Here is a 23929-nt window from a genome sequence, read left to right as displayed (position 1 = left end):
AACGAAAGACTACGGCTGTGCCAAAGTCTGCCGTAGCCAAAGGGTTAAGTTAAATTGGCGTGCTTACACTATAGAGCGTAGCTATAATATCGCCCCTGTTTCTTAATATTTCGAGCTGTTACTTAACATATAAATTGGTTAATATATAAATCAATATTTTGCGGATGCATCTGACAGTCGTAACGAAAGGGTTACATATTATTACGAAGAGAGTGCAGTGTCATTCGGACCGAAAGCGGCTCGAAGCCTCGGACAGTTCGCGGTTCGCCGAGCGATTAAAATAATAAATTGAACGGAGGCCCGTCTTCCTGGTCGGTTCGCATCCGCGGCAATTCCACGCGACAACTCCTAACGGCGATATTACAGGATAATCACGCGTGAAAATCCGCCTGTAGGAACGCGCGGCGTTAAGTAATTCTTTTTTTCGAAGGCGGCCGCGCCGTCTCGGGCAATATTTCCGCCGATGATGGGCCATTACCCGGAGCATTTCGTGATTAATGACGCGCGGCGATGGACTGCCGATCGCGCGGCAGCTCGGGAGGCAGGAGGCCGTTTTCAGGCCGACGCTTCTGCCGTTCGTTATTTTACGCCGCGTACTCGTAACGGTGCCACTGAAAGCTGCCGCACGGCGATCGTAACCTCTCGCGGTGATTTTCTATTATCGCCGCCTCCTATCGCGGACCTTATTAATAGCGAGAAAAAATCGGTTTACGGTTTCTCCGTGGCCGGGTCCGCTTCCTGCTCCCCGCACCACCGCGATCCCAGTTTTGTCCGCGGAACAATGTCCTCGCGCGCCCCATCCTCGGGGCTCTCTCCTTATCCCGCGTCCGCATCTTCGACTCGCCTGCGTTCTCGACTACCGGACTCTCGTTACTTTCTTCGAGTCCCGTCGCAATTGTACCGGCCCTAATGGCGATGCTAATTAGCTGCCGGCTGCTTAGAATTTTCCCTCGGGACTTCGGCGTTGCGCAGGAGACCACGCTCAAGGGAACTTTGTTACGGCGGCTGGCGACCTCGGTGAAATCGATAACGGGGGTTGGCGATCGGGGGAAGATCGATAAAAAGAGTTATCTTGGAACAGTTGATCGCTAGGGAATTTTATTATAATTGTTATTATGTTTATTGTAACTTGATAGAATTAGATAAATAGATTGATTTGAATGTCTGGATTGATTGAAATTATAGGGAGAACGAGAGAGAGAGAGAGAGAGAGAGAATTTAAAATCGAAGCAGAATTAAAATGAAAATTGAATTAAATTTGAAATAGAATTAAAATGGAAATGGAATTAAAATCCAAATAGAATTAAGATCGAGACAGAATTGAATTGGAAATAGAATTAAATTCGAAAGAAAATTAAAATCGAAACAGAATTAAAAACGACGTAGAATTAAGATCGAGACAGAATTGAATTAGAAATTGAATTAGAATGGAAATAGAATTAAATTCGAAAGAAAATTAGAATCGAAACAGAATTAAAAATGAAGTAGACTTAAAATCGAGTCAGAATTAAATTCGAAAGAAAATTAAAATGGAAATAGAATTAAAATCGAGTCGGAGTTAAATTGGAAATAAAATTAAAATGGAAATAGAATTAAAATCGAGACAGAACTAAATTCGAAATAGAATTAAAATCGAAGCAGAATTAAAATCGGAATAGAAATAAAATCTAACCAGACTTAAAATGGAAATGGAATAAAAATCGAAGGAAAATAAAAATTGAAACAGCATTGAAATCAAAGGAGAATTAAAATCGAAATAGAATTCGATCGTGGCCAGCCCCTAATTTTTGACAGCGCCGATATATAACGAGGGTGCTGTCTGCGCGGATCAAAGGGGCTCGAGACGTTCGAAGAGCGAACAAGACGCGACAGGTAGACGTTTAGTTGCGCAATTAATTGATGCGCATCGACAGGTTGGTAGGCCCGATTGCGATTAATAGCGTAGACGGAACTCGAAGAATTTTTCGATGTATCGGTAGTCGATCGAGCGCGACGAGGAGAGAAAGAGAGAGAGAGAGAGAGAGAGAGAGAGAGAGAGAGAAGGAGAGAAAGAGAGAGTGAGAGAGACAACGACTGGTTCTGGTGGTTCTCCCGGAGATGGGTCTTAATTAACGACGAACGCAACAGGTCTGGTCACAATGGGCCTGCGGAGGCTGATTGCCACCCACGTGCACGCACGACCGCAGGAAACTCGATTCCGCGCCGGCAATATATCTCTGTTTCTATCATTTCCTTGTTACGGGGGCTTAACGACCGAACAGGACCCGACCCCGGAGGGCTTGAATTTCGATCTGGTTCCTCTTTCGCGAATCTCGTCCCTCTCGATCGCCTCTATTTTGATCAACGACTGTCGCGATTTCCATTCGCGTTGCTCTCGACACCGGCGATTAATTGCTCGAATAAATCAGCCGATTTCGATGCCGGACGACTTGCCGATTTTCCGTAAAAACGGCGCGGATTCGATCGGAAATCTAGTTTCGTTATTTTAGCGGATCCAGTTAACAATTGCCATGCCTTTAGTTTGCTTTCCCGGCAAAATTAATTCATTGAAATACTATTAATTTATTTATTTTTCAATATCAAAAATTTACTGTCCTATACTCGGTAAATATATAGTCAATTACACCGGAAACAAATTATATTATATCTTATAATAATGACTGCGTTATATTACGAATATTATTCTTTTATTTCCTTGATTTTTCGATGCAAGAAATTGAATACATTTTATTCGATGAATATTAAATTAATTATACTGAGAAATATAACAAAGACACAGCAATCGGTCAGTTCATGGTAACTGGGATCCAAGCGGTCTGTTTTCAAAAGATGTTGCTCGGCTCTCGTCGAACGGCGGCACGTGTTTGGATACTCAAAGATCCCCGTCCCGACCCCTTTCGACGCCTCGGATTTTCCCATGCTTCCTCGTGGAAATTCCCAGCTTTTTCTGTCCACGGAATTAGATCCCCCCCGATGCATCTCTTCCTCGTCGCGACGATAAACGCGCTGTCGACAGCCTAGAAAAACGTTCACGCACCGTGGGGAGCGAGATTTATGAAGCTTCGATTATTTCCTGGCAAGATGAGCCGAGCTGCGATAGGGAAACAGGTGTTCCCTTGGCTGCCGTAAAAATTACGAGATTGTGTTTCGACTCTGCACGATTTTATATATAATTATGATTAAAATAATAATTAAAATAGTAGTAGTAGTAAGATATATTCGTTGAAAAGATTGATTTATTTTTATTACAGATTAGATCTTTATTACAGAATAGAAAAAGGTAATAGCAATTAAATAGCGCACACCTAAGGATTTTTGTAATTAATTATCTTTATAAATTAATAGTATTGCAGTAACTAGTTATTAGTTATTATAGTATCTCTATAGTTTGTTTCAAAGAACAAACGTTCCTTTATTTTTACACATTAGTGATTCACACCTTGCATAACTAAATAACCTTGCATAAATAAATAAATAATCTTGCATAACTAAATAATCTCGCATAACTAAATAACCTTGCATAACTAAATAACCTTGTATAACTAAATAACCTTGCATAACTAAATAACCCTGCATAACTAAATAATCTCGCATAACTAAATAACCTTCCCCAAATAAATGGAATAAAAATAATAAAATTGTCACGGGGGCCGCGCTGGGTCCAATCAAAGGGCAAAGGGTGCACGCGTCTCCCGGGGATCGAAGCCAGCGGATTTTCGTGCTGGCACAACGGTATGCCGGCGCGTCGTCCCCGGGATCTATAGATCACCGGATCGGCCGGGCCACGTACACGTATATACGTAGGAATGCCCAAATTGGTTTCACGAGCCGCGGGTTTATAGACGTACAGGGCCGCGATCGCGCAGAGGAATTCAATTAGGCGAGCAATAATGGAATCAAAGAGATCCTCGAACGCGAGCTCCTCTCTCTGGAGCCTCTCTCCTCTCTCTCTCTCTCTGTCTGTTTCCCCCATCGCCCCCGCATCATCCCCCACCTTTTTTCTGCCGTTCGATCCGTGGGATTTCGACGACGCGTTTGTCTTATTTCGATCGATCGCCGGGCCCCAGATGAATGACGAATTTATAGCTCGATTCGGCGCGTAGCTTCTTTCAGGCCTCTCGATAGTCCTTTAAATTGAACGCCGAACCTGCTGCTACGTCGAAATTATTTATTTCTAGGTTATTGGAATTATGAAGATTCTCTCGTAAACTCTTTGGAGCAGGGGAGGTTGTTAGAGAGTTGAATGCATTAGTAGTTACAGTGTTTAACCCTTTGCGGCCGGAGATATTTTAACTCGAGATCCGAAATATTTTTCACATTATAGAATTGATATTTACACATTATAGAATTGATATTTGCGACTCTCGCAATAATTAACAGGCTCTCAACAATTTTTTTGTATGCAAGTAAACTTGATCGAGATGAGTTTGAAAACATGGTATGATAATTTTCAGCGGCGCCACTAGACCGCGAAGGGTTAATATTTTAATTGATTGGCGATGCTATGGATAAACGGCGAGCAAGCAAATATTTACGCAAAATACATTAACAAGCGGTATAAATAAATATTGGTAATAAAGTTAAAAAATGGAACAGTAGTTTTATTACACGACGACACGGATAAAGACAATTTCTCGGACTTAATTCATCCAATTAAATGGAACCGTAAATTCCAATAAAAATAGCAAGACGGAATAAATTCCAAACGATGAATAATTCTGGATAAAATCCGATCGCATTTTCTGGTCGGATAATTAATTCGCCCAAGGACCGTGGACGGGGAAGAATGAAACGTTGACGGGACGCGTCGTTGATTTTATTGTCGGGATAAAAGTCGTGGCCGGCCGGATCGTAAAGCGCACGTCTCAATTCCGGCGGAGCGGTAACGACGTCCGGCATTCATGCGTCTTCGCGGCGATCGATATCGATCCGTCGCGTCTCCGGGAAGGATCGCGGAGAACCGAGCAGAAGCGAGTGGAAGCGAGCAGTGCTGGCGCGCGTTGGAGCTTCACGGGGGCTTTCCTTCCATTTCTGATCGGGAACGATCCCCGTCCGCGATCCGGCAACGAATGAAGTGGCAGTACGTGTCCACGATCCGGCCCCGATAGTTTCATCCGGATGGTCGATCGCGATATCGATAGACAGGGCCGCGCACGGAGACAAGCGTCACTGGGAGATCCCTTTGAGATCGCCTCGGCTTCTGCCGCGACGAGGAGACTTCATTCTGTCAGGGGGGGAGGGCTCGACGTGTCACCGGAATCGAAATATCGTCTTCCTTAGGCGTACCGGGTCGCTCTTGTAATTGGAAAACCGACCGGGGGATCCGCGACCGATTGCTCCCGGAACCGCGGTAATGCCTCCGTACTTGTCGCCGTTTTTTCCAAGGGAAATTTACTGCCAGGATCGAGATTCCTGGATCAGATTCCCTTGGATCAACGATGAAAGTACCTGGGGATGAACAATAGGGAAATTGGAAGAATTTGGGAAATGGTTTATTTATTTATTTAGCTTCGATAGATAACTGTATTTTTATTTGATTTTTAGGAATTGAGAGGAATAGTTGTAATGATAGTAGTAGCAATAGGCAGAATCATCGCAACGATAAAGTAATAATAATATTTAAATAAATAAAAATAAGTACTAATAATATTTAGATAAAGTAATAATTAAAGTTAACCCTTTGCGGTCGGAGGATGATTTTTGCGAAAGAGTTCCAATGTCATCCTCTAAGATAAATGTGAACTTTTTAGTTTTATTTTAATTCATTAAATTGCTTTGATCATGTGAGGATTTTAGTGTCTAATTATCAGCGACGGACGTGTTAAGAATGTACCACCAGCGGTACCACCAGTGACACAGAATGTGTTAACCCTCTCGTCTCTACACCTAACAAATAATATCAGAACCGATTAATCGATCTCGCGATTTCTCCACGATCTTAACTCGCTCAAGCGTTGCTATCAATTTACGATAAAAAGCAAAGGAAAAATCGAAGATTCTAAGTTCTCGGTGCATGTTCCTTTCCCTCGTTGACTTCGTTTCCGGTGGCGCGAGGCTCGCCGGGAATGCTCGTGTTCTCGAAAGAGAGAGAGAGAGGGTGAGAGAGAGAGAGAGAGGAGGGACACCTTTGAGAAAAGGGGGGTATCAGCGAAATCTGTCCCGGGTTATTTAGCGCCGGGAGGACGAAGACGGAAAGCTGCGAGGCGGGGGAGAGGGTGGTAGGGGTAGAGGCGGGGATCGGCCTTCCCCCCTTTGTTGTAACCCCGAAATTTCGATTTCGTCGTGGCCCTTAGGTATTTTAACGAGGCCGATATTCCGTGTCGGCGGTGCCGAAAGGACGGACGCGGGACGACGAAAGCGGCGACAACCAGCGCCACGGATCGACGAGGGGGAGGAGCAGGCGAAAAAAGGATCGCCGTGGTCCACCGCGGTGGAAGAAGAGGGCGTTCGCTCTGGGGCCAATGCGGGGAGAAAAGAGGGTACGCGATTTCGGGGACTAATCTGGCCAATTAAAAAGACCCGAACGGGAGAGCGACTGGCCTACGGATTCGAGAATCCGCCGATGGTATTCGCTAATGAATCCGCTCCGCTCTGCTCCTCTCCGCTCCGTTCCTCTCTCCGCTCCTGGTCCTCTCCGCTCCGGCTATCCGCGCATTCGATTCCTCGGCCGTCCGCGGCCTCATTTTCGCGTCCCGCCATTTCGGTCCCCTTTTTTCGCCGCGGCTCTCTCTAGCCGATCGACTCGACGCGACGCGACGCGACATCGGACTCGGCTCGACCCGGCTCGATTCTCCTGGAAAACGTTAATTAGGAGCGTGGCCCGTGGTCCTTGCGTACGCAAACGGATTCCTGCTAATTGGCCGCGCATAGCCCGGAAATTTTCGGCCCCCGGCCGGCCGCGCGGTCCCGAGAGCGTGAGAAAATCGGCCGTTCGCCCGGGGAATCCTCCTCTCTCTCTCGAGGGAGTAAGAAATTGTTTACGCTATCCCCCTGTCGCTCGCTGCCCGGTTTTAGGGGACCGCGACGCGCGCGAGACAGAATCTTGCGAAACCGTAGGGCGCTTATTGAAATTGGGCCGGGAACGTTTCGCGAACGGAGCCGCCACTCTTTTATTTAACCATTTTCATCAATTTTATTCGGCCATTTTTAGCAATTTTATTCAGCCATTTTCAGCAATTTTATTCGGCCATTTTTAGCAATTTTATTCGGCCATTTTTAGCAATTTTATTCAGCCATTTTTAGCAATTTTATACAGCCATTTTCAGCAATTTTATTCAGCCATTTTCAGCAATTTTATTCAACCATTTTCATCAATTTTATTCGGCCATTTTTAGCAATTTTATTCAGCCATTTTTAGCAATTCTATTCAGCCATTTTCAGCAATTTTATTCAGCCATTTTTAGCAATTTTATTCAGCCATATCACAGAGTCTGAAATGAATTTTAAGGGCGTTGATGATACTTTCTAATATTTTCCTTTTAATCGGTTCATTTTACTTCTGTTACTATGGTTTATTTTTTTTCTGTAATTTGTTTATTTTTTCCGAGATTTGTTTGTTTGTAACTGTTCGTAACGAAGTAGAACACGAGTTATAACAGGATTTGCGTTACTCTCGGAATAGGTTGGTCGTATTGAACATAGAACAATGCGCGAACTAGATATCGTTAACAATGGTTCTACATTGTAGGCAACGTTCTATAGTTCGCTTCCTAACAATGGAACTCGATATCGGGCATGGTTGATGAAGAGTCGAGCTTGCTGAAACTGTGGCTATAGAATATACTAGCTTTTGCTAGTGTGCAACGACTGGAGTGAATTTTTTCGTAGAATTACCACGCTGTCGGAGTTATTAACCCTTTGAACTCGAGCGACGACCCTGGGGCGCCATAGAAAATTATTGTGTAACGTGTTGAAAAATAATTTTAATGTTAGAATCGAATAATTTAATATTATTTGAGATTACAATATCATAATAAATGCAGTGAATATATAAAATATATAAAATATAGTAAATTATTTGAAATAAAAATGCTATAGACCAGGAAGACTATTTTAGATTTCAAGAGTGCAAAGGGTTAAAAGAGACAATTTGCCTACACTTAAATTCTGCCTCTTGCAATAATATCGGAATATTTTTTTTTAATACTTAAGATGTCAAGTCTAATAATGATAGATTTTTTATTCGAAGATTTTCGCAATTCTCCGAAGAATATTATCGAGAACACACCGTCCAATCTGCACACCGTCCAGCAGGTGCAGGCAACTGCAGCAACGATTGCTCGCGGGACTACTTTCTAGCTGAATTTAGCTGCGATTTTAGAGAAAGGAAAGTGGCAGGTTGTTTCTTCTTTTCAGTGTGTCGCGGACTTTCACGTGGCGGACACAGTGGAACCGGAGATTTGAACAGGTCTCTCCGGTCACTTTGTTTTCGCTATCCGAGCGCACCTGCGCTTCCTCCCCGGTTTTCTTAACGGTCGCGGGTCCCCCTCGTTGCATTGCAAATGCAACGAGGAGTGTGCGCGACCTAGCCTAACGAGCTTACTTTCCGTGCAGGCTTATGATTTCTCTCTCTCTCTCTCTTTCAGTCTCTCTCTCTCTCTCTTTCTGTTTCTGTCTCCGTGTCTGGTGACTTATCGTTTATCCCTCTAATTCGAGACTTCCTATTCTGAAATCGTTTAAGCTCGTCCTCCGCACCAGCTTTAGTTTATTATTCTATTAATACCATTTTTGAGATTCGTCTGTCATGCTGTGGTTTAAGGAATGAAATCTACTGTGATTTTTTAGATATTTTTACAGCGATGAATTTGTTAGATATTCTACCTTTTTGCACAAAATATAAATTTCGCTGCGTCTGTAATTTCATCCACTTTAAAGGAGATGGTGGAAGACTATTTTACATCTTTCAATAAAAATATGCCTCCTATTTATTTGGGTCAAAATGCTTATAAAACGTATTCATGAATTTCGGTCACCTTAGGGTAAGCCTAGAATAATTGTTAAAAAGACTACACTCATTGTGATCGATAAAACGTATGATAAAATCTATCATTAAATAATGTCTTAATATATCTGAAATAATATCTCAAATAATCCTTCAAATAATATCTCTAATAATATCTCAAATAATATCTCAATATAATATCTCAAATAAAATCGTCAAAACCATATCAACCCAGCTAACTGGTCACTATCGACCGAATCAATTGAAAAATATCTCGCAGACCGTCGACAACATCGACCGGAAGTTAAACAGCCTCGAGTAGAAAACGAACGAACGTGCGTCTCTCCGCTAGACAATTCCACTACCGATAACCGAATTACCCCGGGCAATAAGAAACGAATTTAAGCGTCCTGCGATCGCCGGGCCAATAAAGTACCTAACCCAGTCAACTCCGAGAGAACCGGTCAACAGAGAAGGAACGAAAAGGCTTCCCGCAATTTTGAACGGTTCCGCTGGTAATTGGTTCCTCGAAGCCGAATAGTTCGGGAAGAATTCGATCCGATTCGGATCGTACAAAAATTTCGGGAAAGAGCCGCGAGAAGAGCGTCAGAGAGAAGGAGAGAGAGAGAGAAGGAGAGAGAGAGAGGGGGGTGAGAGATGCACGAGCCACGCCGGACATAAATCGTGCCAATTAGAGCGGCGACCGGTAGTCACAAGTTCGGCGAGCGAGCTTCGTATATCGGCCGGCACCTCTCCCGTTCGGGGCGCACGGTGAGAGAACACCGACGGACAAATGTCTCAAAGGCTCGCCGCCTATCGTAGATTTGTCTTGCGGGACTTCCGCGGTATGCCCGAGAAAACGAGAATAAATTGGTCCGATCGGCGAACGATACTCGCCGGCCGCCGAGCTTTCCAATTTCGAGAAACTCGGCGCACTCGAGAAACTACCCTCGAATTCTTCCTCGTTTCCGTCGACGATCGGGTGACTCTCTTGGAATTTTTAGACGGCTTTTCAAGACGATTTTTAGACGGCTTTTCATGGAATTTTTAGACGGCTTTTCAAGACGATTTTTAGCCGGTTTTCATGGAATTTTTAGTCGGCTTTTCAAGACGATTTTTAGACGGCTTTTCCTGGAATTTTTAGACGGCTTTTCAAGACGATTTTTAGACAGCTTTGCTGGAATTTTTAGACGGCTTTTCAAGACGATTTTTAGACGACTTTCCTGGAATTTTTAGACGACTTTTTCAGACGACATTTCAAGACGATTTTTAGACGGCTTTTCAAGACGATTTTTTGACGGCTTGTCATGGAATTTTTAGACGTCTTTTCAAGACGATTTTTAGACGGCTTTTCATGTAATTTTTAGACGGTTTTCATGGAATTTTTAGACGGTTTTCATGGAATTTTTAGACGGCTTTTCAAGACGATTTTTCCAAGGCAGCATTTCAAGATTTCCAAAGCAGCTTGGTGGATATTTAATTTTTGCGGATGGTCTCGTCCTGTAAAATCGAGCACTGTGCTGAGATCTTTGAGGAAATAGAATCTATTCGGTTTGAAGACGATTTTTCTGAGACTGCATTTTAATATAGTTTTTCGAGACTGTTTGGTGACTATTTAATTTTCGTGGAACGTCTCGTCCTGTAAAATCGAGCACTGAGATCTTTGAGAAAGTGGAATTAATTCTGTTTTACCACGTAGATCTCTCTCACCTCTCTACTGACCTATAGTATAGTAGACATAATGTGTCATTTAACAATAATTATTCTCGACGTTTTATCAAACTTATTAATCCTTAAAAAAACCAATAATGCCCGTCGACCCCAACACATAAAAAAACATAAATCAACAAAACAGCTAAACCTAATATTATCACAATTTTTTCCTCGACAAAGAATGCTTGCCCCTAATTGCAATAAATCAAAACAGATGCCTAAAACCCCGAGTTTATTACCAGCGAGTTAAAATCGTTCGGTCCGGAGAGAAGACGTATTCGTCTCGCGAGATTGCAAAACCGGTAAAAACCGTTGCATTAATCGCCACGAGGATCGGCAAAAAGCCGAAACCATTTCGTCTTTGTTGCTCGCGAGATGTGTCGTCGTCATGCCGGGCGATAATACCGTTTCTTCTAATCGGGAATCATTAACGAGCCCGGCGATCTGCCGGCAAATTGAATCTTCGCGGCGGGCAACGAGTGCGCGTAGCCGCGCGTAAAATAATTTCAAGCTCGTCGGAGCGTGTCGAAGCGTATTAACGAGCGTGACACTCGCGTGCCCCGTTTTCCAAGTGCCGCGACGGCGGCGGCGCGTCCCTTCTATCGTATGGTCGGCGGCGACGGTCGTTGGTGGAAGCGAATCGAATAAATGGGAACGTATCGAACGAAATTAATAGGTCGCATTATCGGGGGATAATCGATGGAAATTCGTTAGTGGCTCGGAGAGGACGGCGCTGCCGCACGGGGTTTAATAAATGCGGGGGGGGACTCGGTTTAATGCGACCAACCAGTTCCCGAAGGGGGGGAGGGGGGGACGAAACGAGGGGGGACAGAGGACGAAGAAGAAGAAGAAGACGACGACGACAGCCGTGCCGCGGCAGGTGCACGCTCCACGACTAATCTACATGCGTGGAATGCCGTTAAATTAAGGAGCTCGCATCCTTTACCCCCTCTCCGCGTCGATTCAACGTCTCTCCTCTCTCCTCTACTCTCCTCTCCTCTCTCATCTCCTTTCCTCTCGCGCAATCCGACAATTAAACCGACCGGCGAACGCACCGGCCCCTCGTTACTTTCCCATTATCAGATTCTAATATTTCTCGCGGCCGAAACCGCTCCCTCCCCCCCCCCCCCCCCCCCCCTGGAACCCTTTCGCCTCCGCCGATCGGTTCGACCGTCGTTCTCTCCAGGCTTTGTCGTTCCACTTCCCCCCCCACTCTTCTCGATCTTCCTTTTGCCTCCGGAACGCTCTTTCATCCGGGGGATGGAAATTGTTATGGTATCGGCTCCCGAGACAGTTATGGGGAAACGAAAATGTATGTCGGTTCTCGAGGTTGATAGGGAAAGTAACTTTGTGAAATGTCTGGTTGGAAAATCGAAATTACTTTCGCGATTATATCATCGATTCGTTGGAAATGTATGCGGACGAATTTTTAATAAGAAGGAGATTTTTTAAATTCGATCACACGATATTCTATTATTTTTTTCTTAATAATTTAATATAATTTATCTTAATGATTTTAAATAATTTAATATAAGTTCGTTCTTAATAATTTCGTTCCTATAATTTCCCTATTAAAAACTATCGAATTTAATTAGCTAACCTAAATTTAAATAACAGGGGAATCAAACTTTATTTCCACGTATCAGAAATATAACAATTTTATATTTAGTACCTCGCATATATTATAAAATTTTCGCCCGGCATCTGTCATGTTATCATGGCATAAATGGTGAATAAAAAGGATCTAAATAGTAAATCTCCCAAAGCCTATGTTGCACTCCAAGCTCGGAGTTTAATTATTCGTTTAATTATTATTTGCTCTTCGATCAACGATGAATAGTCGACCAATGCGAAGCACATTTTTGCACAGATCGTGCAAAATGCACTACGTCATCTTTCCGTTTTTTCTGTTTCAACAGCAGCAGCCAGCGCGCCTTATCTATCGAGTGAAACGAGCTCTCGTAAACCAGAGCCAGCCTAAAGTTTAATTAGCCAGCGCTGATGCGATCTTCCGGCGAACAAATAGCCGGGGACTGCGCGCGCGTAGTTTCTGCGACCGGGCTAATAAACCAGCGTAATTACTTTCTAGCAATAAATAGGGGCCTAGATAGCGCTCGCAGCGACGTTGTTACACCCCCCCCACGAATCTGGAGAGGAAACGATGGTAAGCTGATAAGGGAGCGAATGGAGGCCTCCAGTGTCTATTGTGTAAAACAATTAAGAGGGGTCGCCACTCAGGTGTTGAGAAATTTTCTTTCGCAATTATCTGTTGGTAAAAGGTTCAGTCTTGTTAACAGAATATAGTTTGCTTTTTTATAGACTATAATTCGTTTTTTTATAGACTATAATTTATTTTTTTATAGACTATAATTCGTTTTTTTATAGGCTATAATTTATTTTTTTATAGACTATAATTTATTTTGTTACAGAATATAATTTGGCTTTGTTTCTCAATTTTCAACCCCTTGCGTTCGAGTGGCGCCGCTAAAAATTATTATGCCACGTTTGAAAATAATTTTTATCAAATTTACTAATATTCCAAAAATTGTCAAGAGCTGTTAAATATTGCACAAGTCGTAAAATTTAATTCCATAATGTATAAAATGCTCCAATTTACATAAAATGGACACACTGTGAATCTAAAAAAAATATACTTTGGATTTCTAATTGAAATTGCTCCGACTGCAAAGGGTTAAGTGTAAAAATCGAAGGTGCCTTGCTCTTACCGACTGGTCCCTTAGCTGCAATTATTTATAATATGATAGAGTAAATAAATTTAATTAATATTTTTATATTCTCGTAACTTTGATCTATTTTATTCGTCACGAAAGGTATCGAATATTTAACTAATTATATAATATCGTGAGAGGTCTCGGTAGTAGAGTCTAGCAATTTTCCCCGGAACAATAGATAACAAATGATCGGTTAGCCCCTAAAAAGCCGCTTTACCAGGCCGGCGTGCTATTAATTCATTTTCATAGGAGAGTTTACGGGAGCGGGCGGCCCCGTCGTTTCTCGGAAATGAGCGAGCTTATGGGAAAAAAGCGGCGTTGCTAGGACGAGCTCCCCTCCGCGAATAAATTACAGCGCGCTGGCACAGAGGCGGAAAGTCACGCGATCCGGACCTTAAGGTCCTTAAACCTTTCGCGTGGCATCGGGGACACGCACGCGCGATTAAGATCGACAGGAAACGGGCAGCGTGCGCGCGGTGCGGGACACACGATTTCCCTGAACAACGCGGCGGCGCTGGTGCCTCTCCCCTTTTGTGACGCGGGACTCGTTTCCCTAAAATTTCGCCGCCCATTGTGCTCGCCGATTCCGCGGATTACGGGGTTCGACGCGGCGCCCTGGTTTTTGGAACGGTGAAACTCCGGCGGCCTTTCTCACCGCCCCGTTTGTCACCTCGCAGCCGGAAGTTTATGCAAGCCCGCGCGTTTTGCGTGGCGGAGCATCGACGCGATACTCGATTCTGTCTCGTGCGGCGCGACGGTATCGCCGCCAATTGGATTTTAAAGTGTTCAGAGTATTTCGAGATGGTGGAGGAGGAAGCTAGGTTAGGAGGATCCGAGTGGGATGTTTTTAAGTCATTGGCAGAGTTGGAGAACTTTTATCCGATTGATGGATGAGATTAGGGTTGGAAAAGTCAATTTTATGGTGGCGCTGTAATAGTGGTTGCTGTAAAAGTCACTTTTCAGTAAATTCTCTCTAATTGTCACTTGGCTTGGAAACGAAAAATGGACAATTAGAGAAGAGATGATACCATTTCTTTACCATCAATTATTTTTCTCAAATATTGCATCGAAAATATTCTTGGATCACTGAAGCAATCTAATAATTAAATGATCATTTAAAATAGAACTATATTTATAAAATTATTTAAAATTCTCCGCATTGATGTGCGACCGCACGATGTTCTCTGCATCGATGGCGTGGAAGTAATCGTAGTGGAAGGGGTTAAATAATAGAATCGATAATTGTCATTCGAATAAGGGTTGAAACGGCTCTCCGTATAATAAAGCATAGAACGCGATGCAACGTCGAATAATAGCTAAGACGACGAACACAGAATCCGTAGATCCCCATTAACATGCAAAACGGCCGATATTTCAGCGTTAAGTCCGGGCGGAACGTTAAACCGCAACCAGCCATTAGACTCCGCGACGCGGAAATTTGCTAGGCTCGCGTTGAATCAGAATGTTTCCGTTTTCGAATGCGCGGCTCGCCGCGTTTAAATAATCCAAGCGACTCACGAATATAAAATCCGGCGGCGAGCCATCCTCGTATTTCACCGTTCCATAAACCGTCGCCGCGCGCCGGGTGGAATCGCGCGCCGGGCCCCACCGTCGCATATAAACCTAAACAGTTCGCGGCGCGCGGGCACGGCAGCCTTCGCGAACGCGCCTATAAAGTCGAACTCTCGGCTCGTATGAGTTACGGAACGATCCCCGTCGCGCACGCGATACTTTTTCCGGCGGCCCTCGAACGATTCCCTAGGGCACACCGCGCCCAGCTTCTACCTAGGATTATCTGGTGTTTATTACCCGGGCGCGTCGGGTGGCCGGCCGCCGCGAGCGGCCGACGCGAAAGAAGAGCGGAAGAGGAACGAGCCGGACCGGGCCCCGCGGCGATACCGAGGCCCGGAGACTTTTCCCGGCGACAATAAATTCCGCGAGTCTACGAGCGGCTCGAACTTCGCCGGAAAACCCGGGACAGCCTCGATCGTAACCAACGACCGTTATTATTTACCGTCGCCGTCAAATATCCACGGTCCTGAAAACCCTTTATTGATAGACCAGTTTTGCGCCTCGAATATGGCGGAGAGAACGCGTTACAAGCGGCGTCAATTTTTGATTCAGTCTTTTCTGAGTCGTTATCAGTGTCCCCAGTCACTCGTAATTGGGTTTCATAAGGTAATTTGAAGCAACTCTTTCCTCAGCGCAAATGCAATTGGCTGCTTCGTTTACGAGTTATTCGCCAAAAACACTGACCAATAAGACGCGAGCTCGGCCGACGCGCGGCGGCCATGCCAAAGAGCGCATGAAGCTCAATACCACTGATTGGTTCGCGCGCCTCGCGCTAACCTTCCTCGCCTCTCATTGGTCACCGTTTTTCCTTAATAACTCAGAAACGATACCTCATAGAACAATTTTCTAAAGGAAAAACTTACTTCAAATCACCTCAACTACCCTTAATTTCTTAATTATAACTTTTCGAAAAACTTACTTTAAATCTTCTCGGCTACCCTTAATTTCTCAATACTAACCTTTCGAACTCCCCTCCGTCGCTAACCTCCGTCGCCTCTCATTGGTCACCGTTTTTCCTTAATAACTCAGAAACGATACCCCATAGAACAATTTTCTAAAGGAAAAACTTACTTCAAATCACCTCAACTATCCTTAATTTCTTAATTATAACTTTTCGAACTCTCTCCACAAACACCACACATATTCAACTCAGTACACAAGCATTTAACTAACCGGAAGTATCAAGAATAACGATGATAAATTAACTAAAAACCGTGCAGAGAGATCGGAGAAAATGATCGATGGCGCGAACGGCTCCGCTCGTGTTTCACTGGTTTTAATTATGCAGTTTGTTTGGACAGACAGCTTCCTGCCCAGCCGGCGCGAATCGAGCGGACGGAATCGCCGCGGTGGTTCAGCGGGCCGGCGACGACGCGAGTAACGATTGTTTGCTTTTCCTTCCAGAGGCGGAAAGTTCATCACGGTGGGCGACAGAATTAGGTTGCCCGACGACGTGACGATGGGCTATATTATCGAGTACCTACTGAAGAAGCAGCTGACGGTCGTCGAGCAGTTCCATTCCCATCTGGAGCCGATGAAGTTTCTCAACAAGGACACGTTCGCCGAACAGGTCGGTGGACGACGATATTCCAATCACGCGAACGACACCTGTACCGATGCCGCGTGACCGGTGTCCGTTTTTACGACGTTTCCCTCCGAGCCAATTTGCGCCGAATTCCAAGGGTGGTCCGCGCGGTTTTTCGGGATAATAAATGTTGCGTTATTGATTAAATTACTGTGACCCTTCGTCAGTATTTCAAAGTAATTTTCAAGAATCGATCGTCGATTTTAAGATGATAGAAAATCATATTTTAAATTTTTCACTTTCATGCTAAGTTATTAGCAATTTATGCCAAATCTTTGGTTTTATACCAAATTTTTGGCTTTTATAATGCTGTTATTTATTTTATCTAGTAAAGCGTAACTAGAAAATAATTAAATAATAAATCAAGCTTCGTAAAGGTGCACGAGGGTTTCGAAAGCAGCTGCCACCTTTTAGAACTATTTATCAATAACTAAACCGTACCGATTTTCTACGGTAACCATTCGCCATAGCAATTAATGCATCAACCCCGTGCACTATGATCTCTTTCGTCAGAACTCATTGATCTCCCCGCGGATCTAGTTCCACGCCTTTTGTTTCGCGGCAACCGGCTCCAATCTCGACCGCGTTCTCCGAGCCAATGATTAATTGATCCGGTACGGGAGATTAAAAAAAATTACCAAAGGGAGAGAGGTAGGGCGGAGGATTGCGGCGCCGAGGAGAAGGGGGGTTGAATTAAGATCGTACGGGTCGCAGTGTGAAGTCTAATCGCGGGTAATAGAATAATCTCCGCGGTGATTCACCGGGCGGCTGCTTTCCTTCACGGCGACACAATGGCCATTATTTAATTCGTGGCCGTTCGCGTCCGTTGTTCGGGAATTGCCGCCGGGCCCGACTGACTCATGAAGAAAACCAGGTGACCATTTATTCCTCGCGTGATCCTCCCGGGCCACACCAGGTGCCCGCCATTATCGCCCTCCTCCGTTTCATATATTTTATCGCCCGGGAATTATCAATTGCCGACGCGCTGTCCGATTCCATCTGTCGTCCTTGCACATTCCGTAGTATGTATTCCGTCCTAGTACAATTCCTTCGAACCGTCGTTTCGCTGCTCGAACAGACAGGAAATAAAGGCGACAAAGGAGACGTGAGAAATCAGAGAAATCGATGGAGATGTTGCAACAATATGGCGAAATCTCACAAACGAAGCTTCGATTTTGTAATGTTTTTGTCTTCGATGATATAAAATACATTATCGCTTAAATTCCCACGTTGCTCATATATAAATAATTTCATCTCGTCTTTTAATATTATAGAATTATTAAGAACAATCTTTTAATTTTATTCACATGGAGATATCTTATTTAAAAAAAATATAGGATCGTTCATTTCGACTAACTCACTGTGTCCTCCGCGTTGAATAATTACAGAAGATAAGTGTAAAATAATTTATTTAAAAAATAGAGGACGCGGAAGAAGCTCCGGAAGAGGTCCCGGAAAACATTGCTAACCGCGGTGCAAGATTAAAAACCGAGCCGGAATGGCAACCTAAAATTAAACGCGCGCGCTGGGTGGAGGAGATAATTTGCAGGCGGAAAAGGGCGTGCGCTGGATCTCGGGCAGAAAATGAGCAGCGCCGTGGTCGCGACCGGTATCGCGTGGCCCGATCGAAGGCAATTTATCCTTAACATGTTGCCGAGCAATTATTTTCGCCGTTGTTCGCGGGCCGAAGAGAAACGATACGACGACGCGGAATTGCGGGGACACGAGAGTACAACGGCGGCTTGACGCGAGCGCAAGCGACTCTCTAGCGAAAGCGAAATTTTCCATCGGCCGAACGGGCGATCGTATCGCGAATAACGCTCGCTGAACAAATATTTTCGTTACGGTCGTGGGCAGAACTTGATCGCGCGTGTTTCGTCTCGCGTTTCACGCGAGCTGCGAGGCGCGAACCGAGCACTGCTTGCGTTCGCCCGATCTGAAATCCTGCCGAACGAATTCGCTCGAACTTCGAGCGAAGGGATTTTTATTCGAGGCTTTCGTTTCGTTCGAGATTTTTATTTCATTGAGGAACTTTCGTTTCGTTTGAGATTTTTATCTCACTGGGGAACTTCTCATTTTATTCCTGATTTTTCTTTCAGTCGAGATTTTTATTTTATTCTTGATTTTTATTTCATTGGAGAACTTTTCATTTTATTCTTGATTTTTCTTTCAGTCGAGATTTTTATTTCATTCGAGATTTTCCTTTCGTTCAAACGTTCCCTTTTATTCTTAATTTTCGTTACACTCGAGATTTTTATTTCATTCCAGATTTCTAGTTTATTCACGATTTTTATTTCATTCGCGATTTTTATTTCATTCACGATTTTTATTTCATTCACAATTTTTATTTCATTCACGATTTTCGTTTTATTCGATCAGCTTTCCATTTAAGATTTCTACTTCATTGAAAGTTTTCCTTTCGATCGAAAATTTCCATTCATTCAAATTTTCCTTTTTATACAATCTGTTCATTTCAGTTTTTCAATTAATATTGCAGGTCTCCTTCAGTTACTCGAAGGGTCCGAGGGACGAGTGGAACATCCTGGAGATCGACGGCTTCGACATGAAGGACGATCCCAAGCGGTGAGTTATCGAAATCGTCGAATGTTTCCTTTGCATGCGTTTTATTTCTATCTGTGTCATCCTCTCGATATTTTAGTAATTAATTTCTTAGTTAATAATCAATAATATAATAGCTAAACTGCACGAAATTTTAACATCGTCACTCGTCACGATTGTTTTATTGAAACTGATGAAATCAATCGTCGATTGAAAGAGAGAATTAATAATTGTATATTTATTAATGTAATCCAAGGGATATTATGACTAACAATTATTGCAAACTAACAATTACTTTCAATTAATAATTACTGCAAACTAATAATTACTTTCAACTAATAATTACTTCCAACCAATAATTACTTCCAACTAACAATTCAAAGAAATCTCATCATTAATTAATTATAACTACTATAACTGCGAAGATAAAAATCTATAGCTAGTTCACCGGGCAAGAAATCATGTTCTCTATAAATCAATAATATCTACACTTTCTCCGTTAATAACATTCTGAAGTAAACATTTAAATCAACCAATATAAAAGCAGAAAAATTGCTAAAAATATGCCAGAAATTCCCGAAACCCGCAAACACGTCCTCCAGAGAAAGAAATCTCAACGCGAAATACGATTTCCATTTTCCACGATGATCTCTAGTCTTGCGAGCACGATGCACGGTCCACGGTGCCGGTATCTTCATCGAAGAAGTCCGCGGACTTCCTCAATCCCACGGGACCCATCCGTCAGTTTTACAATCGGCCGTGGCCGCGGCTTAAAAGGAGTAATTAGCTGCCTCACGTAACAGAATAACCTCTCCTCTCCCCCTCCCTCTCCCTCGTCGCGTTCTTCGTCAGGTTTCTCGTATCATTTTCCCGTTTCTTTGACCCGCTTCGCGTCTTCCCTCGCGCGCGGCGTTCCACCGTAAACGCTTCAATTGCTTGTATAATTGGCCGGAGCTTGGTGGCCGGGCTAGACGACGGCGATGCACACATAGGGACCGCGCGAGAAAACGAACGGAAAGAAGCGGCGCGGTTTGTCGGGAGGTAATAACGAAACGCCGGTTTAATTCGTGCTTTATTCTAATCACCGGTTGCGCACGCTCGCGCGACCCGTTTCCGAGAATTTTCTGCAACGGGGACGAAAACCACCGGGAACATCTTCTTTGACATTATCGTCTCCGATGATCATCTTCGATTCTCCCATGGAGAAGACGTTTTCGGATCATTGGAATTTTTTCGGTAAATTACAATCTTTTTAGACGATTACAATTCTTTTCCGGACAGTTGTAATTTTTTTTACAGACGTTTAATTCGTCGATGGATAATTTGGTTATTTGTTGCGACGCTCGAATAATTTTTCTGTAAAAATATTGAGGATTCTGGGGGTAATTAAAATGCTATTTGCTTCGATTTTAGAGCACTTTATATTATATTATAATGTTAATAGAAGATCAAGGATTCTGGAGCTAATTGAAGCGCTATTTGCTTCGGTTTTAGAGCACTCGTCATCCTTGATCTTCTATTAATATTACGATATAAAGTGCTCTAAAATCGAAGCAAATAACATTTTAATTTTAGTGCATTGATCAGCGCTTATTTATCCTTAATATTTTTAATAAAACGACCAGACAATTTTTGTTCCTTCGATTACAGAAGAATTCAATTTTATTTCGATTCAGAAGTAATTAATAATATTCTCGTATTTAGTAGATCTCTCATGAAATCTTCGCCACGAGTTATTATAGTTATCATAGAGCAAGGGGTTAACTAACTCCGGAATCCTTTAATCTTGTCTTAAAAAATTATTGAAACATCGCAACAAGCAACCGGATTATCCATCGACGAATCGAACGTTCGCAGAGGAATTGTAATCACAAATTGCAGCAATTCCATAAGAGCACTCCGTTTCTCTACCGTTCTCTGGAAAATATCGCCGTTCGCGATCTGTCGCGATTCCAGAGAGATAAGTGAAGTTTCTATGACTATCAACGAGGAGAAAAGTTGCCGTGTGCCGTCTCGAGCGAAGTAGAAAGCCGCTTCTTCGGGAATTATCGATGAGGCGTCTTCCTTCGTTAAATATTTGAGCGTTGTTGCAGTTTTACGAACGGCCGGAGGAGTCCTCCCCCCCTCCCTTTCTCCGATGGAACACGTGACGGGAGTTCGGGATGTTGGTCACCGCGGAATTGCTTTTTTTGTTATTGGCTGTTTCGCGTTCGAATCTTCCTTGCGCTTCGGATGACCCGAGTTAGATGCGGCTACTCGCAGTTGCTTTATTTATGCTCGTGTATCAAGTATTTTATCGCGGCAATAACCTTGCTTCTTGCTTCAATTTTTAATGGTTGGTACTGCTATGTTTTCTGGGCGAGGGTTGAGATAGTTTTATGTTTTAGTAGTTGCATATTTCAGTGCTATTTAGTGCTATTTTAATGCTATGGTATTTTAATTCTATTTAAGCTATTTAGTGCTATTTTGGTGCTATTTTAATGCTATGGTATTTTAATTCTATTTAAACTATTTAGTGCTATTTTGGTGGTATTTTAATGCTATGGTATTTTAATTCTTCTAAGTAGTTAGTTTCTGTTAAAATAAAGTAGTTAGTGTACTTGTTATAATATTTCAAAATATCGATGTTATATACGTTTTTTTAGCATTTTAGTATGTCTATATTTTAATATGCGGTCGTTCAAATATTTTTCTATATTATATAGTTACAAGTACTAACGTTCTACATTTCAGTATTACAACATTTTAATATTATATTGTTTCTATGCTTTGATATTTCGACGTTAAAAAATTTCTTTATTACAGTAGTTCATAGTTTGAACATTTTTTATTTGAGCATTGCATGATTCCAGTATTTCTATATTTCAATGTGTCGATGTTCAAACGTCTCTACATTAACACATTTCAGCATTCCTACATTCCAACATTCCAGCATTCCAGCATTCCAGCATTCCTACATTTCAATATTTTTATATTTCAATATATCGACGTTTAAACATTTTTACATAACCACACTTTACCTCCAGCCATTCCTACATTACAACATTCGAATATCAAACATTCCTTTATCATCACATTTAAACATTTCAACATTTCAGCCTTCCAATATTCTTCATTTCAGCATTCCTACATTCCAACATTCCAGCATTCCAACATTCCTACATTTCCATATTTTTATATTTCGATATATCGTCGTTCAAACATTTTTACATAACCACACTTTACCTCTAGCTATTCCTACATTACAACATTCGAAAATCAAACATTCCTTTATGATCACATTTAAACATTTCAACATTCCAGCATTCCAGCATTCCAACATTCCAGCATTCCAACATTCCTACATTTCAATATTTTTATATTTCAATATATCGACGTTCAAACATTTTTACATAACCACACTTTACCTCTAGTCATTCCTACATTACAACATTGGAATATCAAACATTCCTTCATCATCACATTTAAACATTTCAACATTTCAGCATTCCAAAATTCTCTTCCTGTCGCAGTGACGTCCATCTTTCTCTCTCTCCCTATTTCTCTCCACCAGGCTAAATCACCTCGATAGCCGCACAATTCAAGATCCCCGTTCCCCGCACGACGTTCGCATGAATTCCCGTAACAAACATCGCCATAAGCATCACCGACTTTAAGTTCCGTCTAGAGGAGGCTCGTTGGTGATCACGGCCGCGTCGATATTTTCTGATTACAGATTCAGGTCGATCCACTGCCATCTGTTCCCCCACGTGGCCAATTGTCCGCACAGATGATGAGCAGCCGTCTTCGTCGGCCGACGCTCGCCCGCTCAGACGGGGAGGAGAGAGAGAGAGAGCCGGAGTAAACGGGGCCGACGATCGATTCGATCGATCGATCTTGGATCCGGGGACGCCCCTCGCCGCCAAGCCAACGCGTGATTCAGACGTTCCGCTTCGTCTCTCGCCGGTTTTGTTATTCCGTTCGCGGTCACGTTTTCTACGTTGGTCTTGTTACGGCGCGAGTAAACGCTCCGCAAACATTTTCCGAGCTGCGCGGCAAACCCGCGTCCTCTTCGCGAGCGAGACGCGGATCCGCGATCCGTCGATCCTGCGGATCAACAGGCTTTAATTCGTCGATTAAGATAATCCGGTGACCGTATTTATAGGACAGTCGATCGCGAGAACCTTCTTCTTGCGGAGCTTCTTCGCCGAGAGGTTCGTGGTATATATAGATTGTACATAGGGAGATAGAGCGACGGTATTTGTACATAACAGATTAGCCTAACTAACTTGTTCGAGCGCCGGCGGTATGCTCGATCGAGAAGCGGCGCTCGCCGGCTCGGCAATTTTTCCACGAGCCGAGCGTCTCTCGTTCGACGTTCCAGCACACCATCCCAGTGTTCTCGCACCGAGGACTGTCCCGAGGACGGACGACGGACTGCAGGATTCTTCCCCGACCAAGGAGAATTCCCGCGACGAGCTTCGCGGACCAGCTTCTTCGAGCAGACACCGCGACGAGTCAACCCTTTGCGGTCGAGAGGCGGCTTTGATACTATAACAAAATAATTTTTATCATATCTCTTTATATTTAGAAAATTGTTTCTCTTGTTAACTGTTGCACGAGTCACAAAACGCAATTACATAATGTATAAGGCGGCTTTAAGGCTGTAAAAAATAATTTTTATCATATCTCTTTATATTCAGAAAATTGTTTCTCTTGTTAACTGTCGCACGAGTCACAAAACGCAATTGCATAATTTATAAAATGCTCCAAATAATATAAAATGGCAACGCTACAAGCCTAAACAAATGTTTTAGATTTCCATTTAAAATTGCTCCGACTGCAAAG

General features: G+C 43.2%; 1 protein-coding gene across 1 annotated transcript in view; it reads left to right on the top strand.

Moving 5' to 3' along the window:
• Positions 1-23726, top strand: part of Fng (Fringe glycosyltransferase) — a 70887-nt gene extending 47161 nt beyond the window's left edge. Inside the window, exons 6-9 of the mRNA XM_078190745.1 lie at positions 5545-5606; positions 16363-16528; positions 19041-19126; positions 22818-23726. Coding sequence (XP_078046871.1) covers positions 5545-5606; positions 16363-16528; positions 19041-19126; positions 22818-22875 — 372 coding nt within the window. The 3' untranslated portion in view covers positions 22876-23726. The remainder of the gene's footprint in view (positions 1-5544; positions 5607-16362; positions 16529-19040; positions 19127-22817) is intronic.
• The last annotated feature ends 203 nt before the right edge of the window (positions 23727-23929 follow it).

This window comes from Augochlora pura, chromosome 9 (genome assembly GCF_028453695.1).
Source record: "Augochlora pura isolate Apur16 chromosome 9, APUR_v2.2.1, whole genome shotgun sequence".
In the NCBI taxonomy this organism is placed as follows: Eukaryota; Metazoa; Arthropoda; class Insecta; order Hymenoptera; family Halictidae; genus Augochlora; species Augochlora pura.
This window is presented reverse-complemented; position numbering and strand designations above follow the sequence as displayed.